Source organism: Capricornis sumatraensis, chromosome 15, assembly GCF_032405125.1.
Source record: "Capricornis sumatraensis isolate serow.1 chromosome 15, serow.2, whole genome shotgun sequence".
In the NCBI taxonomy this organism is placed as follows: Eukaryota; Metazoa; Chordata; class Mammalia; order Artiodactyla; family Bovidae; genus Capricornis; species Capricornis sumatraensis.
The window spans coordinates 70,494,619-70,517,111 of NC_091083.1; the positions used below are offsets into that span (position 1 = coordinate 70,494,619).

General features: G+C 45.0%; 1 protein-coding gene across 1 annotated transcript in view; it reads left to right on the forward strand.

The window, feature by feature from the left end:
- LBP (lipopolysaccharide binding protein) overlaps nt 1-20,573 on the forward strand; it is a 37,345-nt gene extending 16,772 nt beyond the window's left edge. The window contains exons 7-15 of the mRNA XM_068987291.1: nt 2,125-2,216; nt 3,512-3,688; nt 5,575-5,634; nt 7,578-7,745; nt 9,621-9,688; nt 10,210-10,252; nt 15,700-15,763; nt 16,867-16,943; nt 19,307-20,573. Coding sequence (XP_068843392.1) covers nt 2,125-2,216; nt 3,512-3,688; nt 5,575-5,634; nt 7,578-7,745; nt 9,621-9,688; nt 10,210-10,252; nt 15,700-15,763; nt 16,867-16,943; nt 19,307-19,351 — 794 coding nt within the window. The 3' untranslated portion in view covers nt 19,352-20,573. The remainder of the gene's footprint in view (nt 1-2,124; nt 2,217-3,511; nt 3,689-5,574; nt 5,635-7,577; nt 7,746-9,620; nt 9,689-10,209; nt 10,253-15,699; nt 15,764-16,866; nt 16,944-19,306) is intronic.
- The last annotated feature ends 1,920 nt before the right edge of the window (nt 20,574-22,493 follow it).

Genomic DNA, 22,493 nt, shown 5'->3' on the forward strand with positions numbered 1-22,493 from the left:
GTCATACAGAGTTAGACACACTTAGCAGCTAAACCACCACCACCACCATACATTCACATATGTATTACTTTTGTTCATAAATATATGTGAATATGTATAATTATGAATATACACATTAGTCTGTAATAGTAGAGGCATTGTTTTTTTTTGTAACCTGTATACCTTGAAGATCTTTTTTCATCAGCACATATAAACTTATCTTGTTTTTAAAAATGTTTTTGTGGAAGTCAAAACAGAGAAAAAAGTGCTCAAACTGTAAGTGGAGTTTTTAAAATTTTTTCACAAACTGAGCACACACACTTCTCAGCTTCCAGATCAATATACAGAACATGACTGGCCTTTCAGAGTCCACTCATGTCTCCTTCTGGCACCACCCACCCCTCCAGGGTGACCATTCTCCCTACTTCTTCCAGCAAAGATCAGCTTTGCACTTTGTACATGAATGGACCTATTCAGTAATCACAGTCTTTTATCAAAAGCAGAAGGCTTTCTATGTTCAACTTTAAAATATGAGGTCACTCCATGGACCTCCCTGGTGGTCCAGTGATTAAGACTTCACCTTCCAGTGCCGAGGGTGTGAGTTCAATCCCTGGTTGGGGAGTTAAGATCCCACATGACTTGCAGCCAAAAAACCAAAACATAAAACCAAAGTAATATTGTAACAAATTCAATAAAGACTTTAAAAATGGTTCACATAAAGAAAATCTTTAAAAAATAATAAAATATGAGGTCAGTCCATATTGTTCCATATTGTGAGGTCATTCACTCTCCTGCTGTGTCATCCACTGTGTCCATGTCTTTCCATTTTTTTTTAATTTGGAGGATAATTGCTTTACAATGTTGTGTTGGTTTCTGCTGTATAACAACAAGAATCAGCCATAATGTCTCTCCATTTATTTATCTATAGACCTGTTGAAGGCCATTTGGGTAGTTTCAGTTCTAAATCATTGTGGGTAGTGCTGCTTTGAATATTCTAACTCATATGGACATGCATCTTGGGATATACATGCAGGACAGAAATTACAGGTTCCTGTGATGTGCCTAGGTTCAGCCCTACCAGATCCTGCCAAACAGTTTTCGAAAATGGTTAAATAGACCTCATTTTTTTTGGGGTGGGGGGCGGCCATGCCACTCAGCTTGCAGGATCTTAGTTCCCCAATCAGTGACCAAACTTGCGCCCCCTGCAGTGGAAGCGTGGAGTAACCGCTAACCACTGGACTTCCAAGGAAGTCCCTAGACTTTATTTTAATAACTGCACAGTATTCTATCTTACGGATGTGTCTCCATTTATTTAATGAGCCCGCTGCTGGACAGGTAGGTTTGCTGTCATCCTTTCCTATTGCCAACAACGGGGCAGAGAGCATCTCATACTACCTCTTTGCCTGCACATAAGTGTACCTGTAGAAGAGCTCTCTACAGAGGCCCCAGAGCTAGGCTACACAGGTAAAGTTGGCAGGGACACGCCCTGGACAATTGGAGGTGTTCCATGATGCCTTGGCCCCCAGGCCTCCACACTCACTGCTAACCTTCCCTTCAGCAGAGACCCACGTGTGCACAGAGGCCCCAGTGCGTGGGACAGAGAGCTCCTGCCCCCACCAAGGCCTTGGAGGGGAGTCTCTGGGTCCTCTGAATATGGCCCCGCCTTCCTGGTTATTTGGTTGATATTGGTAGGTGGCTGGTTTCCTTGAAGATCAAGGTCTTGGTTATAAAGTTGAAGAGCAATATCTTTGGTTGTAGAATTTTCCCTATCATATGTCTTCCTTGGTGTGAAGTTCTGGGTATGGAGGGGTTGCCAGACCTGAGCTCCTCCTGTGCTCAGGCTGTGTGTGTGCGTGTGTGTGTGTGTGTGTGTGTGTGTGTGTGTGTAAGATTCTGGAAACTGCTCAGGCTCTGAGATAAGCACACCAGTCCCCTTGTGACTAAATCATCAGTGGAACAGAAGAAACCACGTCGTCTCTTTCTTGGCGAAGGAGCCCTTTGCCCCAGCACTGGGCTGGGTGGAGGGTCTTAAGGTGGAGGAGCAGGGGGCTCTGGAGACCTCTCCAGAGGGAGTGTGGGTCAGCCAGAGACCTTATCCCTTCTAAATCACCTGCCTTCTAATTCTGTCCCTCCCCCGGTTCACAGTCACAACAAAGATAGATCATCTCGCTGGCCTTGATTACAGCTTAATGGGGGCCCCTCAAGCAACAGACCAAACGCTGGACGTGATGTTCAAGGTAAGGGTCCTGGGTCAGGGGCTTGAGCGGGTCCAGCCCCGGCGTGGCATTCCCTCAGCTCAGCCCTTTCTTGGGGCCTCCTGTTCCCCAGTTTCAGATCTGTCCCTGTATCCCCATGGTCCCCAAGTGTCAAGGGCAGGGCAATATGGAGTTGTGGGGAGTATTTTCCAGAGACAGGATCCTCCCACGGTGTCTTATATCACTTAAGCCTTGAAACTTCCTTCCTCCCCGGCCCCGCGCTCCACTCCTTCACCTATCCCACCATGCAGGTGACATTAACCAGAGCAGGCCCTCGATGGCATTGAAGAGCTGGCCAAGAGGTCCTATAGGTTAAAACGTCAAAGCTTCTGGTGAGCATTTCATTAGGGGATCCTGGACATACCCTTTGACCCAAAGGAAAGCATCTTTTAAAAGAAGTTTTTTTTATTGGAGTATAGTTGATTTGAGCATCCCAGGTAACTCTAGTGATAAAGAATCCACCTGCCAGTGCAGGAGACTTGGGTTCAATCCCTGAGTCGGGAAGAGCCCCTGGAGGAGGAAAATGGTAATGCACTCCAGTATTCTTACCTGAAAAATTCCATGGACAAGAGGAGCCTGACAGGCCCCAGTCCATGCAAACACAAAGAGTCGGACACGACCAAGTGACTGAGCACACACACATAGACGATTTACAATGCTGTGTTAGTTTCAGGTCTCAGCAAGGTGAATCAGTTATAGATACACATACATCCACTGTTTCTTTAAAGATTCTGTTCCCATATAGATCGTTACAGAGTACTGTGTAGCGTTCCCTGTGCTAGATGGCAGGTTCCCATTCGTTATCTGTTTATTTTATATATCTATCTATTATATATATATACACATATAGTGTATACGTATCAGTCCCAGTTTCCCAACTTTTCCCTTCCCCTACCTTATCCCCTGCTGCTGCTGCTGCTGCTAAGTTGCTTCAGTCGTGTCCGACTCTGCGACCCCATGGACTGCAGCCCACCAGACTCCTCCGTCCATGGGATTTTCCAGGCAAGAGTACTGGAGTGGGGTGCCATTGCCTTCTCCGACCTTATCCCCTAGTAACCATAAGTGTGTTTCCTACATCTGTGACTCTACTTCCATTTTGCAAACAAGCTCATTTTCATCTTTTTTTTTAGATTCCAAGGAAAACATCTTTAATGGTGGAATTTCAGGCAGCATCTCTAGCCCGTATTCCCTCATCAGACTCTATAGCCTCCTAGCTCAGGTGTCTAGCCCTGGGATAGACTTAGAAAAATTCAAATGGATTCTGTCTCTCTCTCTAGGGTGAAATTTTTAGCCGAGATGACCGCTCCCCAGTTGCTTTCCTTGCTCCTGTCATGAACCTTCCTGAGGAACACAGCCGAATGGTCTACTTTGCCATCTCGAATTATGCCTTCAACACCGCCAGCCTAGTTTATCATAAAGCGGGATTCCTGAACTTTACTATCACGGATGACATGGTGAGAATCATAGCAGAATAGCTCTCACAAATGACTTCATCACTTGGTCTTCCTTCCTCTTCCCTTTCCACCCATGTACATCAGTGAAACAGTAAACTATAACTAAGAAAAAAGAGCAAGAGCAGGAAAAATATGTTAGCACAATTTCACTTCTCACTTTGGCGGCCAGGAAGCTCAAAGTTCTTTCTCCATTATAACAATTGTGGAAGATTTTCTGGCTTGCTTGTCCGTGTTTTACTTTTCCTTCCTGTCTAGATCCATTATCTGTGTGTGTGTGTGTGTGTGTGTGTGTGTGTGTGTGTGTGTGTGTGTGTGTGTGTGTGCTGGGTCTTCCTTGAGGCGCACAAGAGCTTCTCTAGTTGCGGAGCATGGGCGCTCGGTCACATGGGCTCAGTATTTGCAGCATTTAGGCTTAGTTTTCCCATGGCATGTGGGATCTTAGTTCCCCGACCAGGAATTGAACCTGTGTCCCCTGCATTGGAAAGCAGGTTTTTAGCCACTGGACCACCAGGAAGTCCCTAGATCTGTGGTTTTCATGCATATTTTCTTCCATCCTGATGGTTTGTAGAGGTTTAAAGATTTTAGTGAATGAGGCAGGATAATAGATAAATTCATGAACTGATAAACTCATAAGGTTTCATAGAATAGAAAATAAAGACCACGTTAAAAGTAAGGCACAATTATGAAGACACAGGACCCATAAATTGATTTTTTTTTTAAATTACAGATCTGTGTGGGTGCTTCCCGTAGTCAAAATGGAAAGAGTACAGGATGTAGGGATTCACAGTGAAAAGGAGAGAAAATGTCGCCCTAGCATTTACCTCTAAAATAACTGTCTCCAATGTGGCTTTGTATAAAGGTTACTACATTTTATAGTGGATCACATCATGAAAATTTCTTTCAGTTTCTTTCATATTTCTGGGTTTTAGGTAGCTGTTTCTTGTAGCTCTTTGTAAAAGCTGAAGCCTTGTGTACCAAGTCAGGATGGTGGAGGAAACACAATGCAATCCAAATTGGATGGTCCAGCCAATCCTGGTAATAAATTGGAGACCAGAAGTGATGCATGGAGTGATATTTGTCCTTTATTTCTCATCCACGCCAGGGCCATTTACTTCTGTTGTCATATTTGAGTCACCCTTCCCACCTGTGGTACAGAACTTTCCTTCAGTGGAAAGGATCATAGCTGTGTTTTATTGAACGCCCACTAAGTGCTAGGCCTTGGACTAGATGCCTTATACTCACCATTTCATTTAGCCCTCACAATAACCCAGTAAGTGGGAACTATAATGATCTCTGGGCCCTCCAGGTGGCACTAGTGGTAAAGAACCCAGCTGCCAATGCAGGAGACATAAGAGACACGGGTTCAATCCCCGGGTCAGGAAGATCCCCTGGAGGAGGGCCCAGCAACCCACTCCAGTATTCTTGCCTGGAGAATCCCATGGACAGAGGAGCCTGGTGGGCTACAGTCCATGGGGTCGCAAAAAGTTGGACACAAATGAAACAACTTAACACACACATACATGCACACATATAATTATCTCCATTTTATAGGTGAGGAAGTTGAGGCTCAAAGAGGGAAAGGGACTCAGCTGGGATTACATAGTAACAAAGCCTAGAGTCAAACCTAGGTCTGTGAGACTGCAAATCTCATTCTTGTGTATCCTCTGATTGAGTCCTGCATGTCACCTACACCCCAAGGAGAGCAGCCAGGACCCCAGGGATTCATGTGCTCACAGTGAATGCAGAACAAGCATCTCGTTGTTGCCATGGTAACCACAAACAGTCAAGAAGCTAAGTTTTTAAATACCCTCCCACTTCCCCATCTATCTGCAGACCTTCAGCTCTGGCCAGAGCACTTAAAACTTTTTTGTGTCCCTTCATTGCAGATTCCGCCTGATTCTAACATTCGACTGAACACCAAGTCCTTCCGCGCCTTCGTTCCCAGGGTAAGGCTTCCCTTAGCCCTCAGGGTGCAGGTTGAGCCCCCAAAGCCTTCAGGGGTATTCTTTAAAACCTCCACCCTCCTCTCAGCTTGATCAAGAGCCAGAAGGCTCACAGCGGGGTCCCCAATGAAGGCTGGGGTGCTACAGGTTTCCCTTCAAAGTCAAAGTGACAGAGGCCCAAACCCTGTGTCTCCTGGGACCACAGGCCACCCAGTCTCTTACTGATGCTCTCTGACAATTCCAAGGAATACTGACAAGCCCCACAAAATGTACCCCAATTAAGGACACCAAGCAATTACAGAGGGTGCAGTAGGGGTCAGGCCCTGTTCTTGGTGCATTACAAAAATTATCTTTTGAATGGATAATTTTTCATGGTTCAAGATTCAAAAGACCTAAAAGATTATAGAGTGAAAATTCCCATCCACTCCTGTCCCCTAAACATCCAGTTCACACTCCAAGTCTGTCAATATTATCAAATTGCACACACCCTTCTGGGGAGATTCTGTGTATATACGAATAAATGTTATTTGTCTTTCCTCTGTTTTTTTAATGCAAATTGAGGTATATTTTACACACCAGTTTTCACGTTACTTTTCCCCCTACTGTACCAGGAGATGATTCTGTATAGGTAAATAAAAAGGTTCCTCACTCTTATTTTCCTGGGAATCCAGTCTGCCATTGTATTATGGATTGACCATAGTTTGAGTATCCCGTCTCCCATGGAAGGACATGTACATTTTTTCTTTGCTACATGAGTGACACAGTGAATAACCCTGTAGCTCTGTCCTTGCTGGACTAAGCGCTTTCTGTGCAACATCTTATTTAATCTCATAGAAATCTACCTGTCTTCTCCTCCACCTTCCGAGTCCCGTCAAGACGCAGCTCAGATAGGCAGTAGTGTTTAAAGTTCCTTTCCGAAGGCTTGATGATGGCTGAGAGGAATTATAATGGTGGGGAAATTGTTAAACTTCAAATACTGTAGTACCTGGGTCACCTCCTTCCATAAGGCACCCCCACAGCAGGCCCTTTCTCTCCCTAGAACCCCACAGCAGCCCAACCTGCCACCATATTGTTGGCACTAGCTTTGGAGGGACCTTGGCCACGTCCTGGATCCAACAGCCCTTTCTCCCCAGAAAGAGGAGGAAACCCCCCCTCCCCTTTCCTGCTCACATCATAATCAACCTGACACAGAAGCAGCTCAGCTATCCTTCTGAGGTAAAGTGATTTACCTCCTCAACCTTCTAAACATCTCCCTTTTACAACAGAATGTAGATTTTATATTTGCATAGCTAAAAGGCTCATGGGACTGTTCCTCCACCAACTTCCCCCCTACACGGAACAGTCTTGACCCCAAATTAAATTTTAATTAAACAGAAAATTGCCATAACTTTTTAAGTGCTAAATCTAGGTGTGTCATCAAAAACAGTGGCGTATGCAGTTATCAGAGTGGCGGGAGGGGAGCTGGGCGTACAGGTTCTAGAGAAGCAATGGTTCTCACTGATTGCCCAGGGAAAGGTGTGGAGTGAAAAAATTCAGTCCAACCTTTCTGCAGGAGTTTGGCAATACCTGGAAGAAGCTTTAAAAAATATTCTTGCCCTTGGACTCCGCAGGGAATGTATCCCCAAAAATAATAGCCAAGGGCATGCAGGGGAGTAGTCATTAAAAGGCAACACTTTGGAGACAATTTGATGCCCAATAAGATTAGATTAGTTGCAGTACCCACACACAGTGAAATAGAACACAGTTCAGCCAGGAGATAAACGATGCAGGCTCTATATGTCTGACATGGAAGGATGTCCAGTGATACCTTTAAGAAAACAAGGCACAGAGCATTTTGTGGAAATTAAACCAACAGGTGGTCTCAGCTTGCTCTAGCTCCCTCCAGGTTGTCCCAGCAAATCTGCCTATTTTCTTCTCTTGACATAATCTCTTCATTCCACCCTCAGATAGCCAGACTGTACCCCAACACGAACTTGGAGCTCCAGGGAGCAGTGATCTCTGCCCCATGCCTGAACTTCAGCCCTGGAAATATGTCCACAGCTGCCCAGATGGAGATCGAGGCCTTTGTGCTCCTACCCAACTCCGTCAAGGAACCTGTCTTCCGGCTCGGTGTGGTAAGGTTCAAAGCCTTTGCAAATGTTGCCGTTTCCTGCTGGTTCTTCCTCGCACTGACCACCTGGTTAATTCCTTAAGATCAATCTCAACTTCAGTTCAGTTCAGTTCAGTTCAGTTCAGTTCAGTAGTTCAGTCGTGTCCGACTCTTTGCGACCCCATGAATCGCAGCACGCCAGGCCTCGCTGTCCATCACCAACTCCCGGAGTTCACTCAGACTCACGCCCATCGAGTCCGTGATACCATCCAGCCATCTCATCTTCTGTCGTCCCCTTCTCCTCCTGCCCCCAATCCCTCCCAGCATCAGAGTCTTTTCCAATGAGTCAACTCTTCGCATGAGGTGGCCAAAGTACTGGAGTTTCAGCTTTAGCATCATTCCTTCCAAAGAAATCCCAGGGCTGATCTCCTTCAGAATGGACTGGTTGGATCTCCTTGCAGTCCAAGGGACTCTCAAGAGTCTTCTCCAACACCAAGGATCCTCAGATAGGACTTTCTCTTCTTTTTTTCCTAAGCTTATTTATTTATTTATTTATGGTTGCTATGGGTCTTTATTGCTACACACAGGCTTTCTCTAGTTGCAGCGACTTGGGGCTACTCTCTAGTTGTGGTGTACAAGCTTCTCATTGTGCTGGCTTTTCTTGTCATAGAGCACAGGTTACAGGGCATACAGCCTTCAGTCATTGTGATGCACAGGCCTAGCTGACCCACAGCACGTGGGGTCTTAGTTCCTAGACCAGGGATCAAACCCATGTCTCCTGCATTGGCAGGCAGTTCTTAACCACTGGACCACCAGGGAAGTCCCAAGATTGGCCTTTCTTGATTGCCCTTATCCCTGATCTGTCTTACGACCGTTGTCATTTTTTTCTTATGGCATCCTATTATTTTTCTTTATAGGACTTATGTAAAGATACTTATGTATCTCTTTGCAGTTTTACTTACTTAATGTATGTTTGTTCCACTAAGTGAGTCCATAAGGAGAAGTCCAGGTTTAGCGGCTAAACAGTAACAATTGCTCCCAGATGTTGTATGTGCAATTTAATGGTTGTGATTGTTATCGAAATTGTCATCAATATATTTTAAATTAAAACATAATTTATTATTATTACTGTTATTATTTCTTTAAGCTGAATCTTGGCCCTGAGATAGCTAGAAAGGATCCCTTTAGAGATCTCCAGAGATAAGCCTCTGTACCTTGGTGGCTCAGACAGTAAAGAATCCGCCTGCAATGCAGTAGACTTGGGTTCGATCCCTGGGTCAGGAAGATTCCCTGGAGGAGGGCATGGCAACCTACTCCAGTATTCTTTCCTGGAGAATCCCCATGGACAGAGGAGCCTGGTGGGCTGCAGTCCACGGGGTCGCAAAGTGTCGGACATGATGAAGCAGCAAAGCACCGCACATCTTCTCTTGGTAGTCTGTTCAAAGTCTAATTGCTATCGTAGTCAGCCATGCCATGCTTAAGTCACTTCAGTCATGTCCAACTCTTTGTGACCCTGTGGACTGTAGCCCTCCAGGCTCCTCTGTCCATGGGATTCTCCAGGCAAGGATACTGGAATGGGTTACCATGCACTCCTCCAGGGGATCTTCCCAACCCAAGGACTGAACCTGGGTTTCCTGCATTGCAGGCGGATTCTGTACCACTAGTGCCACCTAGGAAGCCCATTATAGTGAGCAATTTCAAGTAAAAATGTTCAAGTCCAAGTTCAAACGTTTATTAGCACCTACGATGAGCTTCCTGGTAACCTACAGCCCAGCGGGCAAGTTCCTGCTTTAACTCAGTGAGGTATTTGTTAGAGGAGACAGCCAGTTCTCATAGTTATGCATTCTGTACATGACGGCCTCCTTCATTCAGACCTGTTTCTTTTTACTGGAATTTCCAGGCCACTAATGTGTCTGCCATGCTGACCTTCAACACCAGCAAGATCACTGGATTCTTGGAGCCAGAAAAGTAAGTCAGCCTGCTGACTACGTGGGGGCGCTCAACTGGGCTCACTCCATCTGACACTGCAGCTGATTCAGTGCAGCTGGAGGTGGGATGTAATTGGATCCCCCTTCAACGTTTAGCGCCCACCACTGGGTGGGGAAGCAAACTTAAATTTTAGCCCAACTGGCCCAATTCTTTCCCCGCACTGGTCCTGTCTCCTTAAACTTCCTTCCCACCATTACTTCCAAACTTCTAAAGAATTTACTGTTTTTCCTTTATCTATGAATTTTAGATGTCAGCAATATTGACATCCTGAAATTACAGAGCTTGAGTTCCTTTACACTACACACTTCCCCTCTGTAAGTCTTCCCAGTGAGGTCGTATCATTGTTTTTGGTTCCTCAATAATCTTTCTCACTCTCACTCTACCACACCCTTGGCCCTACGCCTTCTCCAGTTGGTGTGTCCTTCTTCTGGGGGATCCCCACATTAGGTTTCCCTTGAACATAATGCCCACATCTCTGAATCTTCTCTGATTTGTTATAGGATACAAGTGGAACTGAAAGAATCTAAAGTTGGACTATTCAGTGTAAGTTATTCTTGTTTTTATTTAAGAAATGATTAGAGAAATAATTTAGAGTATTTACTAAGCAGTGTTTTGGCAGCTGTAATAGAGAAGGAGAAGAGTTACTCTCGGCCCTAGAAATCATAGAAGTCCATGAGGACATGAAACATAGGGCAGAAGAACAGTTACCTCCCAATATTAGACAGTGTACAATTAAATCACTTGGTAGACAGAATTCTTTTAATTGCAAGGGAAGAAAAAGGCTAACTAAAAGTGTCTTAAGCAAAGAGGAGGAATGAATAGGATCATATACTAAAAAACAAAAATAAAAAAGCTAAGGTTAGAGGTTTCAGGCATAGCTGGATCCAGGTGTTCAGATTAGTTCATCAGTTTGAAAAGGCAAGGGAAGTTATTATAGGACTATATGAAATCATGTGTGTGAAACTTCTGAAAACTGTAGTGCACTATAGAATCTAAAGAATCTTTCATGAATTTTTTAAAAAGAAAAAAGAACATATGTATGTGTATATATATATACACATATACATATATACATACATACACATATATATACACATATATATACATATATATGTATATACATATATATATATATAAAGAGAAGAATCTCTGTCTCTCCATTCTGCTTTCATCTGTTTGCTTCATTCTCAGGCAGGTTCTTCCCATTGGTGGAAAATTCCCAAATTTCCTGTAGTTTTATTAAAAAAAAAAAAAACCTACCAAAAAAAAAAAGATCGTGTGCTAGTCCTCATTGGATTATTCTTAATCAAGCGCCCATCTTTAGCCAAACATCTTGGCTGGAAATTGGACAAAGCCAATCAACCAGCATGGGTTTCAGCTCCCCAGAACCAAGATTTGCAGTCCCAAACCACGTGGGCTGAGATAGGAAAGGAGCATTCCCCTGAAGAAAATAGGAATTCTGTTATTTAAACAAAAGGAATTGATGGCTGGGCAGATGAAACCAAGAGACGATTTCCACAGAGGAAAACGTAGCCGTGGTGAAACGGCCCCATATGAAAGAAGAAAAAAGAATGGGAAGGTTTGCGTGGGCTGAAACACTCAAGGAGAGATTTCTGAAGAGGGAAAGTGGGGTGATGTTCCTCCTCACAGGTCAAGGAGGAGATGGAAAGATTTTAACCTACAGTAGTTGGCTACCTTTTTACCATCCTATGGATACTGGTCCTCTCGGACCTCCCTCTACCTGTCCCCCACTGACCAGACTTTCTCTCAGGTACAAGAGGACATAAACAAATAAGTGTGAGGAGAGACACTGCTCAGAGACCCCGAAGGATGACTCCTTTCAGAGAATGAAGGATGAAGTGAATAATGGCACATTAACACTGTGTCCGTGCGTGGCGTGTAAAAATGTGCTGTGAAGTAAATTATTCATATGTAAAGAGTCACAAAAAGTCATCCTGGGACTTCCCCTGGTGGAACAGCGCATAAGAATCCGCCTGCCAATGCAGGGGACATGGGTTCGATCCCTGATCCAGGAAGATTCCACATGCCACAAAGCAACCAAGCCCGGGCGCTGCAAGTACTGAAGCCCATGTGCCTGGAGCCCGTGCTCTAAAACAAAAGAAGCCACTGCAATGAGAAGCCCGTGCAACACAACTAGAGAGGAGCCCCCACTCACCACAACTAGAGAAAGCCCACGCGTAGCAATGAAGACCTAGCACAACCAAAACCAGATACTTTAGACTAAATAAATATTTGTTTAAAGTCATCCTATCAGGTTTTCCCAACATTGACTATAAAAAACAAGACCTGTAGACTCATATAAATCTGGATTCAATTTCTAGAAAGTCACTTTCATTCCGTGGGCCTTAGTTTTCTTATCTGTGAAATGGGGGCATTAATACTAACTTAGTTGCTCAGTCATGTCCGACTCTTTGCGACCCCATGAATTGCAGCAAGCCAGGCCTCCCTGTCCATCACCAACTCCCGGAGTTCACTCAGACTCATGTCCATCGAGTCCGTGATGCCATCCAGCCATCTCATCCTCTGTCGTCCCCCTCTCCTCCTGCCCCCAATCCCTCCCAGCATCAGAGTCTTTTCCAATGAGTCAACTCTTCGCATGAGGTGGCCAAAGTACTGGAACTTCAGCTTTAGCATCATTCCTTCCAAAGAAATCCCAGGGTTGATCTCCTTCAGAATGGACTGGTTGGATCTCCTTGGAGTCCAAGGGACTCTCAAGAGTCTTCTCCAACACCACAGTTCAAAAGCATCAATTCTTCGGCGCCCAGCCTTCTTCACAGTCCAACTCTCGCATCCATACATGACAACAGGAAAAACCATAGCCTTGACTAGACGGACCTTAGTCGGCAAAGTAATGTCTCTGCTTTTGAATATACTATCTAGGTTGGTCATAACTTTTCTTCCAAGGAGTAAGCATCTTTTAATTTCATGGCTGCAGTCACCATCTGCAGTGATTTTGGAGCCCCCAAAAATAAAGTCTGACACTGTTTCTACTGTTTCCCCATCTATTTCCCATGAAATGATGGGACCGGATGCCATGATCTTCGTTTTCTGAATGTTGAGCTTTAAGCCAACTTTTTCACTCTCCTCTTTTACTTTCATCAAGAGGCTTTTTAGCTCCTCTTCACTTTCTGCCATAAGGGTGGTGTCATCTGCGTATCTGAGCTGATTGATATTTCTCCTGGCAATCTTGATTCCAGCTTGTGTTTCTTCCAGTCCAGCATTTCTCATGATGTACTCTGCATATAAGTTAAATAAGCAGGGTGACAATATACAGCCTTGACGTACTCCTTTTCCTATTTGGAACCAGTCTGTTGTTCCATGTCCAGTTCTAACTGTTGCTTCCTGACCTGCATACAGATTTCTCAAGAGGCAGGTTAGGTGGTCTGGTATTCCCATCTCTTTTAGAATTTTCCACAGTTTATTGTGATCCACACAGTCAAAGGCTTTGGCATAGTCAATAAAGCAGAAATAGATGTTTTTCTGGAACTCTCTTGCTTTTTCCATGATCCAGCGGATGTTGGCAATTTGATCTCTGGTTCCTCTGCCTTTTCTAAAACCAGCTTGAACATCAGGGAGTTCACAGTTCACATATTGCTGAAGCCTGGCTTGGAGAATTTTGAGCATTACTTAACCAGCATGTGAGATGAGTACAATTGTGCGGTAGTTTGAGCATTCTTTGGCATTGCCTTTCTTTGGGATTGGAATGAAAACTGACCTTTTCCAGTCCTGTGGTCACTGCTGAGTTTTCCAAACTTGCTGGCATATTGAGTGCAGGACTTTCACAGCACCATCTTTCAGGATTTGAAACAGCTCAACTGGAATTCCATCACCTCCACTAGCTTTGTTCGTAGCGATGCTTTCTAAGGCCCACTTGACTTTGCATTCCAAGATGTCTGGCTCTAGATTAGTGATCATATCATCATGATTATCTGGGTCATGAAGATCTTTTTTGTACAGTTCTTCTGTGTATTCTTGCCACCTCTTCTTAATATCTTCTGCTTCTGTTAGGTCCCTACCATTTCTGTCCTTTATTGAGCCCATCTTTGCATGAAATGTTCCCTTGGTATCTCTAATTTTCTTGAAGAGATCTCTAGTCGTTCCCATTCTGTTGTTTTCCTCCATTTCTTTGCATTGGTTGCTGAAGAAGGCTTTCTTATTTCTTCTTGCTATTCTTTGGAACTCTGCATTCAGATGCTTATATCTTTCCTTTTCTCCTTTGCTTTTCACCTCTCTTCTTTTCACAGCTATTGGTAAGGCCTCCCCAGACAACCATTTTGCTTTTTTGCATTTCTTTTCCATGGAGATGATCTTGATCCCTGTCTCCTGTACAATGTCACGAACCTCATTCCATAGTTCATCAGGCACTCTATCTATCAGATCTAGGCCCTTAAATCTATTTCTCACTTCCACTGTATAATCATAAGGGATTTGATTTAGGTCATACCTGAATGGTCTAGCGGTTTTCCCTACTTTCTTCAATTTAAGTCTGAATTTGGTAATAAGGAGTTCATGATCTGAGCCACAGTCAGCTCCTGGTCTTGTGTTTATTGACTGTATAGAGCTTCTCCATCTTTGGCTGCAAAGAATATAATCAATCTGATTTTGGTCTTGACCATCTGGTGATGTCCATGTGTAGAGTCTTCTCTTGTGTTGTTGGAAGAGGGTGTTTGCTATGACCAGTGCATTTTCTTGGCAAAACTCTATTAGTCTTTGTCCTGCTTCATTCTGCATTCCAAGGCCAAATTTGCCTGTTACTCCAGGTGTTTCTTTTCTTTTTTTTTTTACTCCAGGTGTTTCTTGACTTCCTACTTTTGCATTCCAGTCCCCTATAATGGAAAGGACATCTTTTTTGGGTGTTAGTTCTAAAAGGTCTTGTAGGTCTTCATAAAACCATTCAACTTCAGTTTCTTCAGCGTTACTGGTTGAGGTATAGACTTGGATAACTGATATTGAATGGTTTGCCTTGGAGACGAACAGAGATCATTCTGTCATTTTTGAGATTGCATCCAAGTACTGCATTTCAGACTCTTTTGTTGACCATGATGGATACTCCATTTCTTCTGAGGGGTTCCTGCCTGCAGTAGTAGATATAATGGTCGTCTGAGTTAAATTCACCCATTCCAGTCCTATCAGTCAGTTCAGTTCAGTTCAGTCGCTCAGTCGTGTCCAACTCTGTGACCCCATGTATCGCAGAACACCAAGCCTCCCTGTCCATCACCAGCTCCTGGAGTTCACTCAGACTCGCGTCCATCGAGTCAGTGATGCCATCCAGCCATTTCATCCTCTGTCGTCCCCTTCTCCTGCCCCCAATCCCTCCCAGCATCAAAGTCTTTTCCAGTGAGTCAACTCTTCACATGAGGTGGCCAAAGTACTGGAGTTTCAGCTTTAGCATCATTCCTTCCAAAGAAATCCCAGGGCTGATCTCCTTCAGAATGGACTGGTTGGATCTCCTTGCAGTCCAAGGGACTCTCAAGAGTCTTCTCCAATACCACAGTTCAAAAACATATATGTATATATATAATGCTCTGAGTCCTATACCTGGCACACAGTGAGTGTTAAAAGTTAGGTTTCATAATTTTTGTTTCAACTTTAAAATCATTTTTTGTTATATAAGTGATTTTGGAAAACATTTTCACTGATAAAGAAAAATTAAATACTAAATTTAAGACTAAGCCAAACCTTGATGTTCTTCCTAGAGGAAAGATTGTATAGGCATGGTGGTTGTGTAGTCTTCCAAAATTTTCTATCGCTTTGTACACATATTGAATGTGCATCTCAAAATAGTTTTATTTTATAAAGCAATAGCATGATGTTGGTATCTACCTGAAATTTGCTTTTTTTTTTTTCCGAGGCTTTTGCCATGTCAGCATTTACAGAACCACCCCACCCCCAAGGGTGGCTCCTTGTAGGTTTGTTGGTGGGCAAGACAGAACACGTGGTTATGGTGTACCTCTCTTATTTTCCACTAGGTGGAGCTGTTGGAGGCACTGCTCAATTATTACCTTCTCAACAACTTTTACCCCAAGGTCAATGGTAAGAATCTCTATGGACTTTTCTAAGTCAAGAGTGGACACTGCTCTTCGGGGGAAAGAAAGTTGGAGCCAGGGCTCTCCTGCAGGCTGCGTGATCTGGGCGAGTCACTTATCCTCTCAGTTTCAATGGCCTGCCTGTGAGATGGCAGTGTTGAAGTCTGCCTCATCTTCTTCCACGGTTCTAAGGAGGGTTGGGGACACGGGCAGTTTTGGGAGCACAGGAAACCTCCTCCTAAGAGAGAAAGAAAGGCTCACAGAAGTGCCCACACACACCCTGAAGCGACAAGTGAAAGACTGAGGACCAAGTTAACACGCAGAGCACAAGGCAAGGTGCGTGGGTGCTCAGTGGTGTCCGACTCTTGGCGACCTCATGGGTTGTAGCCCGCCAGGCTCCTCTGCCCATGGGAATTCCCAGGCAAGAATTCTGGAGTGGGTTGCCCTTTTCTTCTCCAGGGGATCTTCCCAACTGAAGGATCAAACACATGTCTCCTGTGGCTCCTGCACTGGCAGGATTCTTTACCACTTGAGCTACCTGTCCACCTCTAAATTTACATTTCCCAGTTAGTTGCCAACTCCTTAGTCAAAAACTATAGCATAAAGACCTAAACCCTCTTTCCATGAGGCCCTGCTTCATTTGGCTGCAGCAGAAAGCAGGATACAGGTAGGGGGCCGAGAGCAAGTACCCACTAGCTTCTTATCATGAGCAGACGCTGCCCCATCCTTGCCTCTACCTCCACAGAGCACCATGGCTGAGAGTTCAGGCCCCTGTGTCAGCCTGACTGGCATCAAGCCTCGGGTCTTCCACTTTCTAGCTGTGTGACCTAGCACAAGTTACTTGGCCATTCTGTGCTTCAGTTTCCTTATCTGTAACTTGAGAATAGTAATCCCAATCTTCGGTTATAATTAAATGGGAATATACTATGTATTTGGAGAAGGAAATGGCAATCCACTCCAGTACTATTGCCTGGAAAATCCCATGGACAGAGGAGCCTGGTAGGCTATAGTCCATGAGGTGGGAGTTTCCAGAGAGGAACTTTTTTTGGTAAAATTTTCTCCATAATTATTTACTAAACAATCTCTCAACGTTCTGCCTCTACCCTCCAGATAAGTTGGCAGAAGGCTTCCCTCTCCCTCTGCTAAAGAAAATTCAGCTCTACGACCCCATTCTCCAGATCCACAAGGTCGGTGGGTTCAGTGGGGCTCTGAGGATTTGGGGAGGGGGTTGGTGAGCTTTCCTGGTTGGCAGGCTATAACTCAGTGGGTGGGACCCAGGCCAACCCTGCAGCTGGGAAAGCCTGGCCGGGCCTGGAACAATTTGGGGTCAACTGGGATGTCATGAAGACATCTACGTGTCCTTTATGAGTGGCATGGCACCTAATAAAGTGTCCTTTATTAGGGCAGGAAGGATTTGACACAATCTGTGTCACAACTTTTCCACCCCACCCCCCGACCATGGGTGACCAAGGGGAACCTCAGGATGAGCTCATTTTGAAAATACAGCAGTCCTAAACACACCAACAGTTCAGATTCTGAAAGGCATTTGTACGTTTTTGAAATTTCTCGTTTCTTGGGATTTCCCTAGTGGTCCAGTGGTTAGGACTCAGCACTTCCACTGCTGAGGGCCCACATTCAATCCCTGGTTAGGGTACTAAGATTCCACAACCCTCAATGCATGGCCAAAACATAGATTGGAACAGAATGAAATGGAATGGAAAAGAATAGAATAAAGTGGAATAGAATAGAATTTCTTCTAACTACTTAAGTGTAAGAGGTTTGTCATGGACTCATGTTTGGTGTGCTGACCCTCGTAAACCCATTGCCCCACCACACCCACAGCCTGACTTCCTTCCTTCCAGCCTGTTGTTTTCTCTAAGCACTTTTTGAAATTGTTTGTTTTGGATAGTTGCCTTGCTAGCTCTCAGTCTTGTGTTTCTTTTTTCTCTTTTTTTCTTTTTGTTGCAACTGAGTCTCCTCTCCACTTGTACTGTCCCAACCATGCCATGAACCATCATTTATAACTATTTGACTATCGAGGAATATGTCTTATTCTTCATTAGACTCTCCACTATTCTAGCCGGGCATTTTATGCACCCTCTGTGCCCCGCAGTTCAGGTTATCTTTCTAGAACAGCATCTGTGAGGTGGGATGACTGGGTTGGCAGCCTTGTGAGCATTTAAGGACATACTGCTTTGTGCCTGATACATAGTCAACATCCAGCAAATAACAGCTACTGAAGAGAGTGGCAGGCAGCGGAGTGATCAGAAACATTGAAACAGACATCACCTGTCGCATTTGAAAAACAAATGTCTGGAGCCCATTTGGACTCAGAGATAGTCAACATCCAACTCTTACTGAGAGTTTCTAAGGAGTGAGACAGATCGTTGTTGAAAGCAAGGACTGAGTGACAGTTCACTTAGCTGGCCTCAGTTTTCTCTTCGGTAAAATGAGATGTAGCCCAAACCTCACTGGGTTCTTGTGAAGATTAGAGCTTTTAGCTATTTGGTGTAATGGAAGTCATTAGAAGATTCGTTAAACTGACCCTTAAGCGACGGGTTTGAAAGTCCCCAGATTCGCTTATATGCAGATTTTTTTTCAATGAAAAGTGAAAGTGAAAGTCATTCAGTTGTATCCAACTCTTTGCAACCCCATGAACTATACAGTCCATGGAATTCTCTAGGCCAGAGTATTGGAGTGGGTAGCCTTTCCCTTCTCCAGGGGATCTTCCCAACCCAGGAATCAAACCCAGGTTTCCCGCATTGCTGGCGGATTCTTTACCAGCTGAGCCACAAGGGAAGCCCAAGAATAATGGGAGTGGGTACCCTATTCCTTCTCCAGTGGATCTTCCTGACCCAGGAATTGAACTGGGGTTTCCTGCATTGCAGGTGGATTCTTTACCAACTGAGCTATCAGGGAAGCCCTTTTTTTCCCATAGTAAATACTAAGCTATTACACCATCTGCACAGCTGGTTGAATCTGGGCATGCTGAATCACAGATATGAGGAAACATGGATACAGAGAGCTCTACATGGATTTTCCACCCATGGAACATCAGTGCCCTTAATCCTCATTTAACAACAGGTCAACTATATATATAATCACATGCATTAGAATTTTGAGGTCAACTCTGCCAATGTTTTTTCACCCCAAAAATCAGGGAAAGAATTGGATTTTGCTGAGTTCAGAATTCTCGTGCCTTAGGTGATGGAAACTTACGAGGGGGTAGGAGAGTAAGCCCCAGCAGCTCACAGTTTTGTGTTATTTGCCAAGGAGAGAGAAGTTAGGTGACATGAAGGACATTTATGAGGTCTGCCAGAAAGCAGCAGCTTGGGAAATGACAGATAAATTGCCACCTTAGAGAAGGTAGCCAGCAAAAGCTGTGCTTTATGGAGACCTTGGGGACAGAGACACAGGCTCGATTTATGTGCTGACCTGGTTTCTGACAGAGCGTGTGCTTCCCCAGATGTGGGCCTCCCTTTAAATCAGAGATGCATCATTTTGGAGTAGAGAATGCTTTCACCATCCCATCCTGTCTTGTCTCTCCTAGGACTTCCTGTTTTTGGGAACCAACGTTCGGTACCTGAGAGTTTGAGGGCAAGGTGAAAGACAGGGCTTGGAGGCCACAGCAGGATCGCCAAGTTGCATTTCCAGATGTGCAGCACTTTCCTGGAGATTCTGGGAAGATGAAGACGTCTCTGTTATCAGTTGTGGGGACTTGGCCTCTGCCCCTACCCTTTCAGCACGTGCACCCACTCTCTGACTCCAGACTTTACTTTCCCACCAGAATAGACCATCCTCACCCACTAACCTGTCCTGTCTTTAAGGGCAGGCACTGTCTTTTTTATTCACCACTGAATCTGTGCCTAGCAGAGTGCTGGCACTTAGTAGGTCCTCAATAAATATTTATTGAATGGCTCAATGAAAGAACCACCTGCTACATCAGCTGAACTGCTGTACCACCCACCCTCTGCTACCTAAGGGGTCTTTGGATGGTCAGCTCCTTCTGTGGTCTCCAAGGATGAGCCCTGACTGCATTCTCGTTTCTCAGCACCGCTGTTGTGGAAACCTCCATGAGGGAACATGGGATTTTGCCCCCTGCTCAGCCCTGGAGCTGGTGCTGATGCTGGCTCTCTCAGGCACTTTTCTATCTCAGTTCATGGACAGTTCATGGACTCCTTTCAATATGCCCCCTCTCCTTCCCTCCCTCTCTGCCTGCTACAGACAGAGGAACCAGGGGGTCTCCCAGAGCAAAAAACTCAGCCTCCCGCTGCTTTCCCCCCATCAAAACTGGTGTAAATTAGGAGGAAATGGATCCATCTAGGTTATGGGTCCAACCCAAATATAAAGCTCATTCAACTGCTGTTTATGAGTCTCAAGCCTGGAGGAAAAAGCCATGATTTCTGATTACTGAACAACTACCTTTGATCAGACTTTACCAAAGAGTCATTTCCAAGTTGTGCAGTTGGGCCCCCAGGGACTGGGAATCAGAAAGCTTGTTGGATATTTTTTAAATTGTGTTATTGAGCAGATGGATGGAGCTGCTGGCTAGCAGATAATTCACAGGGATTAGACCCATTTACCCTGTGTGTGACAGAGATGAATTCCAAGTTGGGACGAGGCACTGTCACCCAGCCAGTGGTAGGGTAAGCCATGGCTTCACCACATCCCTTTTGTGCACTTGTTCACCACCATCATCCACCCCAGTGATGGACTGTGAAGGGCTTGACTTCATCCAGCATTGGCCATGTGGCCTTGGGCAGGTCCCTTTCCCCTTTCCCCCACTTTATCCTATAAAATAAAGATGTTAATAATAGTATCCATGACGCAGGACTATTATAATGAGAATATTAGTTGATCCATGTAAAAGGCTTTATTTAGCCCTACTGGGGATTCGGTGATTATTGCCTGGACATCCTTACTAAGCATCTCCTGTTTGTAGGCCCTGAGCCGATCGGCACAGGGAAAGGAGAAGCAGCGCAGACCGGCCCCAGTGCCTGCTTTTCAGAACTTGGCCTTTTGGTGGAAAGAATCAGTCTTGATCCCAACACACTTGCTTTGGGCCCCAGGGCAAGGGTTCTCTAAAGTCCTCACGTGTCAAATTTGCTGGGGACCCCTCCTTGCATGGTGACTAGGAACACAATGGGTTCACATCCAGCTTCCAGGGGTGGGGGAAGAATAGGGCGTAACCAGGTCCTGGTAAACAGCTGATGCATTTATTACCTGCCTTCCTCTGGGCTCCCTGGAAGCAAACTCTGAGACAAGCATGTGGGGACAAGTAGTTTACTGGGAAGAGGATCCCGAGAAGTAACCAGTGGAGGAGAGGAAGTGAGTGGAGAAGGAAAGGCAAGCTTTAAACTCTAAAGTTCAAAAGATTCATGATCAAACCAGTTTCCACCTTAATCCCACTGGGGGACCCTGGGAGCCAGTGTTAGACCCTCCAGAGGATCCACCCAAGGGCCAAAATTGCCAGGATGCTGTACATCATCTCCCATCTGTCACTGGTTGAGGGGGTCTCCTGGAGGACATTAGTTCTCCAGTTCTTCTAGTGTAGGCAGAGTGGGCTCTGGCACTAGTAGAAACCTCTCAGGCAAAGAAACATAAGTGCCAGCAAGTAGAACTCAGGTTGGCATGACTGACCAGTAAGATAGATGGGGCCTGCATATGGGCCCAGACTTCTGGATGTGATGTGAGACTGTTTGCCACATTGCTTGTAAAAGCCATGGGTTGGCCTCCTCTGCATATTTTAATTTTTTAATATTCATTTGTTTGGCTGCACTGGGTCTTAGTTGTGGCATGTGAACTCTTAATTGCAGTAGGTGGAATCTAGCTGTCCCAGCAAGGATCGAACCTAGGCCCCCTGCACTAGGAGGGAGGGATCTTAGTCATTGGACCACCAGGTATCCCTCTTCTGCATATTTTTAAGAAACTCAGCTTACTTTGCAGCAAGTCCTCATTTCATAGCATTCTAGGTCATTCCAGGGCATTCCAAGGAATGGCTCCAAGAAAGGACTTGGGGAAGCCCAGTACTTGATGAGTATGGGACAACCAGGTTTGCTATGAGACAGGGGGGAAAAGCACTTATTTATGAAAGTACAAAGTATTTCTCATTCACAAAGCAAGGAAAGGCCATTTCTGCCCAGTGAGACTAAACACGTTCCCTCAGTAACAGAGCCTCAAGTTAGACGGTCATCGTGTCTTGCTGGGGTGGCTCCAGGACCACCATTGCCAGTCCTGGGGTCCTCTAGCAGGTTCTGACACCCTGAAGTCTGACTACAGATGTGCAAGTATCCTTAGCAGCTCAGCCTTGGGACAGCATATTCTAATATTAACAGTCGGAACTCTGGGCTATCAAAGAACCATCAAGAGACTATAGAAGAACCATTGATAGCCATTGTGCCATAGACTTCACCCCACACAAACTAAGATGCCACCCTGGAGATGCTCTTCCTAACTACGAAGTGCCTTTCCCCCTCTTCACTAACTTCCCAAGAGCCCTCCCACAGCCTCACACTGTTCCATATTTGTGTACACACACAGACAACTTCCCCTTTCTTAAAGATGCATTGGATTTCCTGGTGAGGGTGAACCTCAATTTTTTTAACCAACCCACTATTAACTGATCCTCAGGTTGTTTCCAAGACTTTGATTTTATAAGTGAGAAGCCCAGCTCCTCATTTTAACTGAAGTCCAGACAACAGAGGATGAGATGGTTGGATGGCATCACTGACTCAATG